The 17074-nt window shown below is 44.9% G+C and overlaps 1 protein-coding gene across 1 annotated transcript in view; it reads left to right on the top strand.

Annotated features, from left to right (window-relative positions):
* LOC144785494 (mycolipanoate synthase-like) overlaps window positions 1-16536 on the top strand; it is a 170061-nt gene extending 153525 nt beyond the window's left edge. Inside the window, exon 7 of the mRNA XM_078664363.1 lies at window positions 10650-16536. Coding sequence (XP_078520489.1) covers window positions 10650-16244 — 5595 coding nt within the window. The 3' untranslated portion in view covers window positions 16245-16536. The remainder of the gene's footprint in view (window positions 1-10649) is intronic.
* Window positions 16537-17074: the final 538 nt, after the last annotated feature.

The raw sequence follows: 17074 nt of genomic DNA, 5'->3' as shown, positions 1-17074 counted from the left end.
AATCACCTCCCAGTATCCACGGGACCCCATGCCAGGTCGCCAGCACTGTCGAGAGGCGATTAAAGAAACCACCCTGGGCAGTGTTTGGGGAATATATTGACGCCAGTACCACGGGTTGACCATCCAGTCTGCCTCGGGCTATCACATATCTGCCATCGGGGTCCACATGAACGTCCGTGGCCGCCCACGGGGTCCCAGGTCGGACCCACATAAGCGATCCGCGGGCAAAGGAGGAATATTCAGTGGCATAAAGTTGTCCGCGCCATCTGCGGCGAAGCGCGCACACCTCTATTTTATTTAAATGAGTTTCTTGCATTAGTGCAATGTGAAATTTATGACGTTTCAAATAAGAGTAAATCTGGTAACGTCTCGCTGGTGTGTGCAATCCTCTAACGTTCCATGTACATATCCTAACTTCAGCCATGATCGTCTCTTGTGTAGAAGGCACATGTGTCATCTAATCCCAATGTCCTGAGTGCAGCCACCCCGTGACCTCATGGCACCCCCCCGTTCAGACTCTACACAACTGCTTGCACATCGGGAACAACCCAGGCAGATTCCAAGAGGTAGGGGTAAAATGGAAAACACAGTGTTCAAAAGAGGGGGAACAAATACAAATACCAAAAGGTCAGCTGCGTAACATGCTGCCGTCCAAACACTCAAGTGAGTCAAAGTGAGCTTCTAATTTAACAGTTCTAGGGGGGTGGCGTTCAGGTGGCACAGCAACAACTCAACAACAATATCTGTAAGAGACGTAACATCCCGCCCTGGGCCGGGGTGGGGTAGGTGATGTCTAACAAGCTTCGCCTGGCATCAGCAGATATGACAGAGGGGAAAAAGTAACTGTTCGTGATGTGGAATCACATTAAAGCCTTTGCAGCGACACCTCCCTCCAACCAAGTCAGGCCAAAGAACACCAGGCCACCAGTCATTACAGTAAAAGATAGGACGGTGCCGTACTTACAGAGTCTGGGCGTTGGAAATGTCTATAAAGTAGTACTCACTGCGCTCCGCCGGTCTGATTCCATGTGGAGCAAGGAGCGCTCCCCCTCCCGTCCAGTGTCAGCAAGCGGCTCACGCCTCACAGCAACCAGGGGTCTGTATGGGAAGCAGTCGCCATTTCATTAGAATGTGAGGAGCTGTAGGATGTCCCTCGTTAGCCAAGTAAATCCACTGTCTGTGGCGTGACATCAGGTGGGTCTGCAGAGTGTTGGGAGTCAGGGAGGCCGTAGATCGCCTCGTCGTCGCTGGGGAAATTGCGTGGGCTGGCGTGTGGGCCAGAAGATGGTGCAGGAGAACTGCTGATTTCTGCCACCCTTCGTAGCGCATCTTGTTGCTCCTGCAGTACCTGCTCCGCTGGGGGGAGCGGGTCGGCATGTCTTGTGAATTCCGGGGCGTTCGTGATCTGTGTCTCCTCCGCCGTCGTGGCCCCCGGGAGCGTGACAGTGTGACAGTACCTCGCTCTCGACGCCATCCGCCAAGCCTCAACGTCCTCAGGGTTAGTAAAGAAGTGTGTCTTATTCTGCGCCACAACTCGTAGGTGCACCGGGAAGAGGAATGAGTATTTGAGACCTGTTTGTCGCAACCTGCGCTTCACCTCCACGAAGGAATGCCTTTGCCGTTGTACTTGGATGGTGTAATCCGGGAAAAACATGACCGTAGCGTTGTCTATGCGGATGTCTCCCAATTTCCTGGACTCGCGCAGAATGGCGTCGCGATCCCTGTCATTAAGTATACGAAAGATCAAAGGCCGGGGGTTAGATCCCAGAGGGAGGGGCCTCGTGGGCACTCTATGTGCCAGCTCCACCACGAAATGAGGTGAGTGACCCTTCCGGCAGGAGGTCCCTTAACCACTCCTCGACATGATGCGCTGGGTTCGCCCCTTCCCATTTTTCCGGTACGCCAACCAATCTGATGTTATTCCTTCGCGCCCATCCTTCTGCGTCTTCGGCCCGTTCCTCTAGAAATTCAACCCTGTTGAGCAAGTCACGAACATGTTTGTCTGTCTGATTCGCGCGGGGTCCCAGGTCAGCCATCGTGGTTTCCAGCGCAGTGGTGCGATCTTGCAGTTTTTTGTGGTCAGCTTGAGGTGGGTCAGATCAATCGCCACGCTGTCAATCTTATGTTCTAGGGAGGTGCGAGTCTGTTGCAGAGATGCTTCCAGCCGCTCCATCACAGCTAGCATACTATCCAGTTTGGATTTGACATCGGTATCCATCGCCGGTGTCGGTTTGGCCTGTTTCCCCTTTACAGATGTTCCGCCCGTTCCGGTGCACGTCTTCACTCCTCCAGACATGGGCAAAGCGGCGCGTGTGAGTGGTCATGGCTCGCAGTGGAGGTAGGCCGCGGGGAGCAGCTCTCACTACTGTTCCAGGGCAAGAGTTCCGTCCGGTCGCAGCTCTCACTCAGCTATTGGGGTCCGCCCCCGGCATGGCAGGATCGCCGGTAGGGTACCTGCGTTGTTTCTCGGCAGGAAGTGGTCGGCGAGCTGGAATGGCGTGGGCGGGCAGAATCCTCAGGATGGAGTACGCAAGTATGGTGTCCAGAGAGAGACGACCATTCCCCAAGCAGCGGCGTGATAGAGGGCGCAAGACGCTTGCGAGTCGTTGCGCGGCGCTTCACGAAAGTATTGTTCCGAGGGGTGTCATGGTATATCCTGTGCCTGGGTTGATGATGGTGGTGGACCGTCGGGCTGTGCAGCCTCCTAGTAGGGGGCAGTATGCCAGGGAGTGAAGCCGTGCACCAGCGGTTGGGGCCAGGTGTGTCAGCGCGTCGCCAGGGGGGCCGCCCTCACCACAGCAGTCCCAGCCGGCCCTCACTGTCCAGGAAAGTGTCAGGGTGCCGTGCACCACCCCCGTCGTCCTCGCCAACCCAGATGGCTCTCCTCACTGGGGGGTCAGTTCGTCTGGCAGTCCACTGGGGGGTGGGTCCCACGCGTGCCGCGCCCCTTGGCCGCCAGGGCAGGTGAGTGGACTCACAATGTGGCACTCTCCGGCCAATCACCCCTGTCAGCAGCGTGGTGCCCTCCCGCCCAGCGGCACCTCCGCCGCACTCCAACGGCGTAGCAGTCCTGTAGCGAGTGGATGGCAAATGGCATCCTCCAGTGGTGGGGTCAGGGTGCAGCCTCCGGGTGAGGGCGCCGGGAACAGTGCAGTCCACCAGGACAGGAGCCGCGCCACCACCTTGGGAAGGCCCTTCGCAGCGAGAGGCGCAGCAATCAATGGGGCCGCTGTGCCCCGACTCAGGTCTTTGCTCCCCCGCTGTGTGTGGACAGATGCCCCAGTGCAGGCGTCCCCGGCGGAGGCACCGCGGGGAGAGGGGGGGGAGCAGCGCTCCGGATGGTAGTCCCCCACAACCGGCAATCGCCGCCCCACAGGGCCGGTAGTCTCCTCCTCACCGTCCTCCACGAGGCTCCGTGCGCATCAGGTCCCGTGTTGGTCAGCCTGTGGCTTCGCAGGACAGCTGACGAGGCGGTGTGGTCTCCGATGGCAGGGACAAGCCTGCGATGCACGCCCCCGGGGCATCGGGAAGCCCCACGGCAGCTCGTGCGGGGCGCGCCAATGGGCCTAGCGGCCAGAGACAGAGCACGGCCGCACGTAGTCTCTCACACCGGCCGGGGAACAGCCCACGTAGCCGCAAACTTCCAGGCAGCACCGGAGCGGCTCTCGAGCCGCGGTGCTCACCAAACTCGCCGAGGACGGAGCTGAGGGTCAAAGGCTGCTCCGCTGCCGTTTTCAGCCGACCACGGTGAATTGAGGCGGATAATCGGCCCAGGGAAGAGTAGCTTGGAACGGAGCTCTACACAACTGCTGCCGCCGCCATTGCGTGCCAAGCCACACCCCCCTGACCATGTGCCTCATGGGAACAGTCCAGCCCGAACTGCCAAGCCATGTCTTCCCTGGACCGGAAACAAGCATCCTGGGACCGGTTTCGGATTCATAATCCTCATCAGCCAGGCTATCTTAAATCCAGTGGCCAAGTGAGCAAGGGACTCACGTCTGAGCATACCCTGCCAACTTAGGGCAAACAAAGCGATACAAAAGGGGATGATGGACAGGGTCAGACTGATTTGCATATGGCCATGTCTGTACTGGGGTGGCTGAGTGAGCTAAAGAATGGTGATGGATTAAACCCAGATCAGTTGACTGGGGGTGAGTGTTTGATTTGCTCTAACGCTCCGTCTATCATCCCCTTTTGTATTGCTTTGTTCGCCCTAAGTTGGCAGGGTATGCTCAGACGTGAGTCCCTTGTTCACTTGGCCACTGGATTCAAGATAGCCTGGCTGATGAGGATTATGAATCCGAAACCGGTCCCAGGATGCTTGTTTCCGGTCCAGGGAAGACATGGCTTGGCAGTTCGGGCTGAACTGTTCCCATGAGGCACAGGGTCAGATTGATTTGCATATGGCCATGTCTGAACTGGGGTGGCTGAGTGAGCTAAAGAATGGTGATGGATTAAACCCAGATCAGTTGACTGGGGGTGAGTGTTTGATTTGCTCTAACTCTCCGTCCATCATCCCCTTTTGTATCACTTTGGTCACACAAGAGTTAACATTAAAAAATGGAAAAAATACTGAAATGAGCCAATTATAGTTCAATCAGCTAACTTCAAATTGTGCCGCCACCTTTCACTGCTTATGACCTCATGTATTACATCTCTCATGACATGAAAATTACATCATTGATGACATCACTGATAACATGTCAAATTATGTAATTGATGACATCTATGGTGAACTCATCCTTTCATCCTGTCATGTAGTGTTGGTGTACTCAAAGTAATTTGACAAACTGCTCTGTGAACAATATACCATCCTCCGTCACTTGATAATGGATATAATGTTTGAGCTCATGGTGGACACATAGCCTATCTGTCAAGTCAGCCACACTTGGTGGATTCCGGCCTCTTTATATTGGTATTCACCCACCTAACAAACAAAATGCCTCCACAGATGTTAAAAACGTAAACATCCTCCAAATAAAGAGTTTGTCTTCTAGTCACCTATGACCAACAGAATGGCAGTTGTATGCAGGGTCTGGCCTACGTTCAAACTTTTACATTTATTTAAATGCTTTTGATACTACAGTGCTGGTACCAAGGTACTAAAGGAATGTGCTCAATGAGTATCACAGTACTGGGTGCTGGCACCACAGTACTTACATCTTGAAATAGTATTATGTTTTTAATTTAACTTAATGAAAGAGATCCTTTGGCACCTCTCCCCCCACACACACTTGGCCCTAAGGTTCAGTTACCTACATTTGGTGGATGTTACTCTTATTTTACTGGTATTTACCATCCTAAAAAGCAAACTGTGTCCATAGACTTTAATGGGTCACCCCTTTTTTAAACCTTAAAGATCTCCAAAAATGACATTGTAAGCTATTTAGCTTAACAGAATCACCCTATTAGAGACTTCAAATGACCTGCAATTTTAAGTTAAAATGTTGACAGGTAAGCAATTGCCACTGTTAAGTCACATTCTACCAGGACCTACGGCCAACTCTTTGTAGTTTTCTAAAATACACTACACACTTTTCTGACAAAACACTACAGCATACAATCTTAGAGCCAATCTTTCAATTCTAGTATGAGTTAAAACAACTTGAATAATAACAGTTGTTTAATTTACACACCTTATTCACAATTTCTATATGAATATATTTGTATTCGATTTTTTTTAAAGAGCTCTCAAGACAACTAAAGCTGCCTTTAGGTCAGTCCTAAAAAGTTGCCACTACCACTAGTCTCGGGTATTCAGGTCTCGTCCTGAAGAACAAAAATGAAACCCATAAGGATTCAGGGGTAGCATCCCCATACAATCTGGATCATGTTTCCCCCTCCCAACTCCAACATTTGCCAGGGAAAATTGCAGTGTAGTAGTAATTGCTGCTAAACTTCTGATTCCAATCACTGGGAGAAAATGGGTATATTCAAAGATCATAAAAAAGGGCCCACTCGTAATCAGAGCCTTAGACACCATGGTGGCCATTGTCATGGTAGAAAAGGGGCACGTTATTTATCTTGTATAAGCCATTCAAGGGCACTACAGATGTTTTAATACAGCGTCTTGATCACTACATTCCACAAAATGGGAAATAGCTGATATGTATACCATTATATGGATGTAACTGTCCATCTTGTTATAAAGTATCAATAAAATTGTCACACGTTTTAAGCAGTGGCAAATGGATATTCAGGATGTTTGCGACCACTAAAAAAGGCTGTAGCATGTATCAACCTTATTTTGCGAGTTGGTAACCAGTTACTGACACACAAAATAGGGTTTGCGAGTTGCTATTAGGAAGGGGCATGCCAAGGGTGGAATGTGGTCGCGAAACAATCGGAGTTTACTGCCTACCCTTTGTAATTGGCAGCGAAAACATTTTTGGTCCCACAGACCACTGCCTGCTTTTAAAAAATTAAATGGAAACGTTCCATTTTTGTTTTTGAAATGCATCCTGATTTCCTTTTAAAAAAAACTGGTTACATTTTTTTTTAAGTAGCTTTATTTAAAAAAGCAAACATAGACATGAGAGTTCACCATTCCTGTGTTATTGCCTATTCTCAATCGGTCGCAAATTGCAACCTGCCTCATGAATATTGATGAGGCAGGTCATTTGCGACCACATTGGGAATCACGAAATGAATCTGAGACGCATTCGTAGATTTCCTTTTGCGACTTGCAAATTGGAAGTTGAAAAAGGAAATTATCGTACATGTGGCCCCAGATGCTCTGCAGGGCAGTGAAGAGTGGCTGCATGCATTTATTCCTTTTTTTGCAAAGTGAGCACTGGGCACTGTCCAGCAATAGACAACTTTTATGGAGAGGCAAAATAATGTTTAAAATTATAATAAAAGTAAGCCTGAGTGGAGGAAGGAATGAACAGGGTTGGTGGAGGAAAGTGAAACACTATTACCGGGCCAGCCCTTGTTAAAATGGGTAACGTGGAAGACGGTAACTGTAGACGGAGGTGTGGACTGTTGGGCACCTTCAAACCTATAATATGGGAATGCAAATATATACAATCTTATTGGGCAAAAATCCTTGATTGCATGAATATAGTACTGGGGGCTACCTCCCCCATTGTTCCACAGACAGAAGACCTAAGTGTTCCGTAGTAATTATTAATTATCAAGATGTATCTAAGTAACCCTCCGTCATGACAAGAACTAATTCACTGTTTCTACCTTCTTTGTTGTAACTTGTTTAGTCAACCCGAATTGTTAATAAAAAGAATTATAAAAAAAAACAAAAAAAAAAACTTGTGGGATGAGTGCTGGCATTGACACAAGGGATAAGCAATTGGGGAAGAAAGAATTAATATCAAGCATGCAGTTGGGGTATTCAAGGGTGGAGGAAATGATAGACGGGGAGCAAGAAAATATAAGCAATGTCATGAAGTGCTAGTAGAAAAAGCATAAGAAATAGGTCCATAAGGGTGAGTAGTGGGAGTAATCAAGTCATCCAATTAAAGTATGATACAGAACCCATGCTCCTGGGAGAAACAAACACAAGAAGAGGAACGAAAGCCATCGAAAAAAAAGCAAATACGTCAGAGTGACCAGAAAATTAACCAATGGTAAGCAATTGGAAGACTCTAAGCCCACTGTAAGATTTTGGTCTAGTCCGTAAGAGCTCTTTTGCAATAAGACAGCTAAAACCTATCTGCAGGTGGGACCAAATGAATAAAAAAACATTGTCCTGGTACACATTTGGGAGGCATCTCTAGTATTTTGGATCCACCTAGTAGCAGCTGACATTGCTTTTCTCGCCATGAATGAGACAGGCCTTGACAGCTTTTATGATATGTAAGTACATTTAGCAGTGACAGTGAAGACCCTGAACAGAGCAGAGGCCTGGGTCATATAGCAATTGTTCTACCTGCCTTGAAATGACTTTCATTCTCTTTCAAGGTGTTGCCGCTTTTGCTCCTGAATCATCCTCGGTTTCCACAAAATGTTTTCAGAAATGTTTCGTCCCAACTTTCTGAGTGATTTAATATGTGATTTGTGTATCTTGTATATCTGTCAGCTCTACTGTGCTCAGTAAGGCTGACAATATAGAAAATATACAAATCACATATTCAATCATTATTAATTATGTTCTAGGAATGCAATGATGCACAAAGCTGAGCAAGTAGGAGATATCTCTCACCGACATTCTGTCATGAAGCTGTATCTGTCCCATCTATCGCAGGGACAAAGTGAGAGCTTGCTAACAATCCACTCACCAATCTCTGAAGCAGCGCCATATTCAGCGTTATGTATGCATCCTAATTGAGTTAATGAAAATTGATTTAGTTTTAAAAATCGAAATGGTCTCATCAATAAGACACGCTGATTTTAAGGACCTGTTTTGCTTATTTAGGAGGGCCCAACGGACTATTTGGCCACTGCCTCCACTTCTTTGGCAACTCCGGTCACATAGGTAGGGAGAGATGCATCACTGCCTCAGCTCTGTCCTGATGGTGCCCAACCCTGGTATAATGCTTGCACTATCCCGGATCCGGCAGCAGGGTAGGTTGTTGACGGAGCGTTCTTGAACGCTGGTCCCAAATCGGTGTCCATTTTTTGACCGGCGGGTACCGTTGCAGGCATCACTAGACAACGATATAGGTTATAGACCTGAGAAAGTGGTATGTAGTTTTCACTTACCAACTTGTGTAGATAGCGTTCACTTTAGTTCTGAAGAAGTGCCCGATCCCCCAGACGCATAAGGCACGAAACATGTTGACCGATCGAGAGTAGGGCACATACAGCTAGGTAGATAGCCTCTAGTTCACTGCCACTCTCTATATTTTAATCAGGCGATTTACCTTTTGAATAAATAACTATTAGGACTAACTGACCTGCTTTAATCAATCAATCAATCATACACATTTATATAGCGTACTACTCACCCGCTAGGGTCTCAAGGCGCTGGAAGTAGGGGGGGGGCTGCTACTGCTCAAAGAGCCAGGTCTTGAGTTGCTTCCTGAAGGAGAGATGGTCCTGGGTCAGCCGGAGGTGGGTGAGGAGGGAGTTACATGGTATACAGCCTTTACAACGAAACTTTTACAACGAACTACCATTACAACGCAACTTTTAAAATGCAAACCATTACAACACATAGCGCTGGGGGGCACTCTAGGATAGGGAATAGGTTAAATGTACTATCCAACACCTTCCCTACTATCCACGTGGACTGGAGTTGAAATAGTAAATTAAACTATTCACTATCCAGCGCCTAAAAGCATTATGCGTTGTAATGGTATGCGTTGTAAAACTTGAGATGTAAAGGTAGGCGTTGTAAAAGCATACATCCGAGTTCCATGTCTTGGCCGCCAGGTAGGAGAAAGATCTTCCTCCGGTGGTGGTTCTGCGAATCCGTGGGACGGTGGCGAGGGCGAGGCTGGCGGATCGGAGCTGGCGGGTGTGTGTGTAGAATGTGAGGCAGTTGTTGAGGTATTTGGGGCCCATGTCGTGGAGAGCCTTGTGGGTGAGGAGTCTGAACGTGATCCTCTTGCTGACGGGGAGCCAGTGCAGGTCTTTCAAATGGGCCGAGACGTGGCTGTGACGGGGGATGTCCAGGATGAGTCATGCAGAAGCGTTCTGTATGCGCTGGAGTCTTCTCTGTAGCTGGCTGTGGTTCCAGCGTAGAGGGCGTTCCCGTAGTCCAGTCGTCTGGTGACGAGGGCCTGGGTGACCGTCTTTCTGGTTTCGGTGGGGATCCACCGGAAGATCTTTCGGAGCATGCGCAGGGTGTTGAAAGAAGATGACGAGACAGCGTTGACTTGTTGGGTCATTGTGAGGGAGGAGTCCAGGATGAAGCACGGGTTTCGTGCATGGTATGTGGGCTTGGGGGCGGTGCCCAGTGAGGGGGGCCACCACTTTCCGCGACATCTACACCCACTAGGCACCTCACCACCACTGCACCCTACCGCACGAACAGACGTTCCCCCCTAAAGAGCCCCGTACTGGATGCCGGTCAGGTATTGAAGCCCTAACTTGACGAGGCGCAGGCTCATATGATGAAGCATGACACCTAGCTTGATAGGTGTGTGAGAGCTCTAGTTCTGAAAAGGTGAATTCCCCTTTCCTCCCCTTTAACGTGGGGCCACTTCTTATTTTTCCCTGCTCTCACTCTTACCTCCAGAGGAACTCCATACCCTTCTTGCACAGTAATGCTTGCAATGTCATATCATTAGTGTTTGTTGCCATTTTTGTAGCATTGTTCTGACTGCTGTTGTTGGACTTTGCCTGTAAGGCTAACAAATTTGCATCTATTCATATATTCACTCACCCACCTAATTATCCATCCACGTAGTCTGTACTTCTTCCTTCATTTAGTGTTGTAATGTACCTTTTACTTATTGCACTCTCCCTATTCAACATCACCTAGTCTACGCTTCTTTCATCATTGTAACATTTAGCCATTGGCTCATTCTCATATTCATCCACACAATATAACATAAAGAAACTGATCAAAGAAAAAACCAATGTAATTCCCAAATTAGCTAGACCTATTGGTTTACAAACATTTGTTTTGTGTTCAATCTCATACTGTGCGCTCAGTTAACGTAGGCCTATAATGTGCCCTGTAAAACAGTGTTTACTGTATAGCTTTATGAACTATGTTAATATTAATCAACCTTATTTAATTTTAGGCAATTGAAGACCACGATAGAATATGGGGTGTTATAAGCACCAGTGCTGTGAACCAAGATGGAAGATCAGTCACCCCTATTACCAGACCTTCTAAGAAACAACAGGAAAGGCTGTTAAACAAGATTTACACAACTCATGTTGATCCTTCAGTTGTGCAGTATGTTGAAGCCCACGGCACAGGGACTCCTGTAGGAGATCCAGTTGAAGCAGCAAGTATAGGCAACATGATTGGCAAAGCCAGGCCTCCAGGTTTGCCACCTCTCCCGATTGGTTCAGTGAAAGGTAACATTGGCCACACAGAGTCAGCAGCCGGGATGGCAGGGCTGATTAAGGTTCTTCTAATGATGCACCATAAGACAATAGTTCCATCTCTACACTACTCTGAAGAAATCAGCAGCATCAATGCAAAAGAACTCAATCTTTGCATTCCAACTTCTGTCCAGACATGGGAAGAACTGGAAGGTGTAGGCAGGATAGCAGGGGTGAACAGCTTTGGCTTTGGTGGCACTAACTCTCATATTGTCGTAAAAGAATTTACACAATCGTATTTTTCTCCTTCTTTGAAAAGACCTATTGAAATATTTGTGCTCTCTGCTGCGTCCATTGAATCGCTAAAACTTATCATTGAAGATACTGCAGTTCACTTAAACAAAATGGATACTATGTCTCTACAAAATTTGGCCTATACATCTGCCTGCAGGAGAAGCCATATGAACAACAAGTACAGAAATGCTTTTGTCACATCCTCCATAAAACATTTGCAACAACAACTTACAACAGTGAACATAAGAAGAGAGGTTCACATGAAGGCAAATCTAAGCATTGTGTTTGTGTTCTGCGGTAATGGTGTCAATTATAAAGGCATGTGTAAGACACTACTCAAGTTTGAGCCAGTTTTCAGAGACAAATTCAAAGAAATTGAAAACATTTTGTTTTCTTACACGAGCATCAGCCTTATTGATTTAATTGAAAGTGATTTTGAGGATTTTTCAATAATAGAAATTGCTCAGCCACTGCTTTTTGCTACTCAGGTTGCTCTTGTATGTCTTCTCAAACACTGGGGCATCAAACCCATTGCACTTGTTGGTCACTCAGTGGGAGAAGTAGCAGCTGCACATTGCTCTGGCCTGCTCTCCCTCACAGATGCTGTTAAAGTGATTTATCACAGGAGTCTATTGCAATCTAAGGTTACGGGTGGGAAAATGTTGGTCGTTGGCAATGTCCCTGTGGTGGAAATATCTAAAGCTATTGAGTCACAGTCTGGAAAAGTATGCATTGCTGCTTTCAATAGTCCAAAGTCCTGCACGCTGTCTGGAGAAGCAAAAAGCTTAGAGAGTCTTCACAAGCAACTAGCTCTTCAGTTCAAGGAAAAACACATATTTCTTCTATCTTTAGATGTTCCAGCAGCATACCACAGCCCTATGATGGATCCAATCCTTCATAAAGTTGAGGAGAGTCTGCGAGATATAAAAAGGCAAGGATCAGAAATTATTGAGATTATTTCAACAGTAACTGGGGAGATAGCTTCTGGAGATGACTTTACAACAGGACAATACTGGGCTAGGAATGTTAGAGAACCTGTGACCTTTGTTGAAGCAATACAAACTGCATGTAAGGGGAAAGAAAATCTGGTGTTTGTTGAAATAGGACCCAAAAGAGCACTGGAAAGAAATATTAAAGAAATTCTTGAGGAGGAAACATTAGTTTACCCCACTGTCCAGCCCAGTAAAGAATATGAAGCCTTGTTTACTCTCCTAGAAAAACTGTTTGTCCTGGGATATAATCCAGAATGGAAAAATGTGTTTGAGGGATATGAGGCTGTACCAGCGCTCTTTCCTAGGTATCACTTTACCCATAGAAAAGCAACAAAAACAGTGATTGAAATGGGTGTCCAAGGAAACCAAATAGTACATTTGGCCCACCCTCTTCTCCACAGTGTTAGTAACAACAACATGGAATTTGGGTGTACCTTATCAATGACATCTACACCCTATGTTTACGAACACAAAAACAATGGCATTGTCATAGTTCCTGGTTCCTTTTATGTTGAGCTTGGGATAGCATCTCTAATGAATAGTTCCCTTCCTAAAATACCTTTAGGTGCACAACAAATTGGCATACAGTTTTCCAGTCCATGTATCATAAATCAAGGTTCACATAACATTAAAATTCAAGTGAAATCTGAAGACATGGTGGCACATTTCAAAGTATTGTCACCACATGCCGTGTATGCAACTGGAAAAATAACCCAAAAAGTAGGAAATGCATCAAAGGAAGAGTCCATTTCTCTCCGACACATCATTCGAAGATGTCGATCAGTATTAAAAATCGATAAAATGTATGAAACACTAAATGTTCTAGGATTTGAGTATGGGCAAGTCTATAAGCAGCTAAGTGATATATTATATGGAGACGACTTGAGAGAAGGAGTAACCCACGTAACAGTGAATAATCAAATCACAGAGGAGCTGCATAAATATTTTATCCATCCTGTTGTGCTAGATGCTTTTCTTCAGATGACAGTTGTTATGGCTACTTCAGGTACAGGAAATATAAAGGCTAAAGCAGGCTTTCCTTCATCTATCGGCAGCATACTACTTTGCAGACCACTTCAGAGTGAAATGGTTATATATATGAAAATAAGCAAAGCCACTCATGACTACATAGAAGTCTATGGGTGTTTTTCTGATAAAAATGGGACTATTTTGGTAGAAATAAAAAATGCTAGGATTACCTTTTTAGGAACAAATTCAAGCCCCCAGAGTAATTTTTTGTATGAGAATAAATGGAAAGATCAGTCAAAGAGTTTGGCCCTACATACACAAGTGGGAGCACCAAAAGCACTTGTTTTTGCTGACAACTTTGGAATTGCTTGGCATCTTAGAGAACATTTACACCAAGAAGCAAGATACATTATGTACAGTGATTGGAAGACAGCCCTTGAATCTGGGAACACTTTGATGTGTGCCTTGGGTAAGATGGAAGTTATTCTCAGTGACTACAATGATTTTTTATTTATGTGGGGAATTCATAGGTTTAAGGAAGAATTCCCAGTCAATATTACTCGGTACATAGCAGAATGTAGTGAAGCTTACCGGCAAATTATTCTAGCATTAAGAGAACAAAAACCTGGGGCTTTAATTAGAAGCATAACTTACAGAACAGTGGAACTGGCTATAGATCACATTAACCCTGGTTTTGGGTTGCAAGGCATGATAAGAGCTTGTATTACTGAAATCCCCGAAATCTCATTTCAGCAAATTGATGTAAGTTCAGTCAGTGTTCAAGACATAACAGCATTAGCAAAAGTCATTGCTAGCTCTACTGCAGAGAACTACCCTGAGGTATTAATAAAGGATGGCAGCATTTACACATCAGAAATTGACCGAACAACATTTCAGGAGGATAGCATCATCATTCAAAGAAGACCCATTGACAACTCTAAAATGTTCACTTTGTACTCAACAGATCCTTACAAAATACAAGACATTTCTGCTGAATTGACAAGTCAAAGAATAAATGATCTTCCTCACCAGAACATTGAAGTTCAAGTTGCTAAAATATGTGCCCATTCAGAAGATTACTTTCCTGTTACTGAATCTAGCTACATGTTTGGAGGCACACTGTACTGGAAAGCAGAAGCAAGTGATACGCATCAACTCTTAGCTCTTGACCTGACTGGCACAGTAACTGCAGTGGGCAAAGATGTCAAAAAGATAAAAGTTGGCGATCATATTATGACATGCTACCCAGTAACTGCATCTTCAAAAGTTACTCTTCCAGGAGGGGTTTGCTATAACACGAAGAAAGTCCCCTTCCTTAAAAATGTGCCTTGTGTTTCATATTTTTGGATAGCATGGATGATTCTACATAAGATGCTTCCAAAGGTGAGATGTGAAACATGTTTAGCTATTATTTCTTCTGAACCCAAGTCAGTTTTGTGTGAAGTGCTGACATTAACAGCAAATGAAGCTGGTTGGAAAACAATAATTGAAACCCCTACTTCTGCTACCAGCCAACGTGTTAACCACTGTTCTGCTCTTGTATTGCTTCCATCCCTTGAAGACATATTAGACGAAGGACTTTCACATTCAGCACTAATCAAGGACATTGTGATTGTAGGTGATAGTCAGGAGATTAGAAATTTGCAAACTCAAATTGGAAAATGGCATGACTGCGTGACAATTCATTCAGTAGATCTTGAAAATATTTTCCAGAAGACCTGCATAAAACAATCATCAAAGCCATTCTATGCATGGATCAAATCATTGCCGACCGAAAAATTCCTAAATCTACAATATACAGTTTTCCAACAGCATAGTAAAGTTGATGAAAAAAGTGTCCTGCCCCTATCCTATTTCAGCTGCACCTCTATTCCACTTATTGTACTGAAAGATGATGTGTTGAAGACAAGGATTTCAGACATACATGTATATGATGTAAGAAGGACTATTTTTAAATGTTATGCAGTTTACATAGTGACAGGAGGGCTCACAGGGCTTGGCTTTGAAACTGTAAAGTTTATTGCCAAGCATGGGGGAGGGTACATTGTGATAATGTCAAGGAGAAAACCAACTATAGAAATGGAAACACAAATAAAGGAATTGCAGAAGCATTATCCCTCTACCACAATAATCAGCCTACAGTGCAATATTGTTTTTAGATCTGATGTTGAAAAAGCTGTGGCTTACATTCAAAGGCGCTATCCAAAAAATCCAATTAAAGGTGTTTTTCACAGTGCTGTGGTTTTCCATGATAGACTGCTTGAGCATTTGAATATTTCAAATTTTGAGGAAGTTCTAAGTCCAAAAGTAGAAGGCGCAATTAACCTTCATTGTGCCACAAGAAGGGAAGAGCTGGATTATTTTGTATGTTATTCGTCTATCACTGCCTTCATTGGGAATTCCGGACAAGCAAATTATGCTGCTGCCAATTCATTTCTGGATAACTTCTGTCACTACAGAAGGAACATGGGACTTTCAGGGCAGTCTATCAACTGGGGTGCCTTGGATCTTGGAGTACTGAAGGACCAAAATATAATCAAAAAAATCTTAGAATCAAAGGGAATACTCACTCTGGATATACAAGAAATTCATGAATATCTTAAAAAGGTTCTGATCATGAATGCCCCTCAACAGGCTGTTATGAAACTTAATTTCAATTATTTGAATAGTAATGTCATTTCATTAATCCCTTCACTGAGAACTAGATTCTACCAAGTTGCAACTGAAGAACTCAGCAAAGAGCAACAGGTACCTAAAGGACATATCTCCTCAAACCTGCAGTCTGTCAACCCTGAAGATTACATTGTGTCACTGGTGAGTGAACTCAGCCATGCCAGTCCAAGTGAAATTACCAAGGACACATCTCTCGTATTTCTGGGGATCGACTCAATGGTGGGTATGACCATTCAAAATCGCATCTATAGTGAAAGGAATGTGAAATTTCCCCTTGTCACACTCCTTGATCCCGAAACAACGGTTCAGACCCTGGTAACACTTTTGGAAGAAAACGTGAACGAAGCAGAGCCTGGAGCAGAGCCTGGAAACAAAGCCCTCGTGGAAAATGTCAGTTCTGATAACACCAAGCTTTGAGAAGGAGTACTGGCAACAAGAGATGCCTAAAATGCAGAGATAAAAGGGGCATCAATTTGTTTTTTTATTTTTAAAACATTCTGTTCTTTAGCATCAATGCTTTCTATTTTGCTGCCTTTCTCTTTCAAAAATTATTTTCATCTGTCTTATTTTTAATGTTTGCTTGATAATTTTTTGTTAGGCAGTGGTCCATTTGTTGACATGACTTCATCACATGCAACAGGAAGTGACATCAAAGGATGGCAATTAATGTTGTCTATGGACCCCTTATAGCATAAAGTTGTATTTTCAACTATTTCAGTATTATGTCCCTCATTATACATTTGTTGTGCCTAACACTCCCTCATAGACACTCATATTTATTTTGATCCTACCACACTGCCATAGCGTACATACCTGGAAACTAACCAGCTACCCAATGATACTGCTATTACTATTTTTGCGCACTCCTACTACATCTATTATTACTAGCGCTGTGTGCCAGTACCACCAGTACTACTTTTAATACTGTTAGTACTACTAATCTTATTCTGATAATAGTAACACTAGGGTCAGCATCAGTAGTTGTACCAGATGTGCCACGTTCAACGTTGATAGCACTAGCACTGGTATCTTCAGTAAGTGTAACAGAAAAAATGGTAGCACTTGGTTTACTGATATTAATAGTATTGGCAGTACAATGGGTTCTGGTATAGTAATTGTAATATGACAGACATGTTTATGATACTAATCATATAATTAATGCGCATAGTTGTTTATAGGGAGTAATATTAAAGTTTATTAGGAAAGCAAGAGGCACCACTAGGTGTAGTAGTTACACCAGCAGTGAT

Source organism: Lissotriton helveticus, chromosome 10 (assembly GCF_964261635.1).
Source record: "Lissotriton helveticus chromosome 10, aLisHel1.1, whole genome shotgun sequence".
Taxonomy (NCBI): Eukaryota; Metazoa; Chordata; class Amphibia; order Caudata; family Salamandridae; genus Lissotriton; species Lissotriton helveticus.
This window is presented reverse-complemented; position numbering and strand designations above follow the sequence as displayed.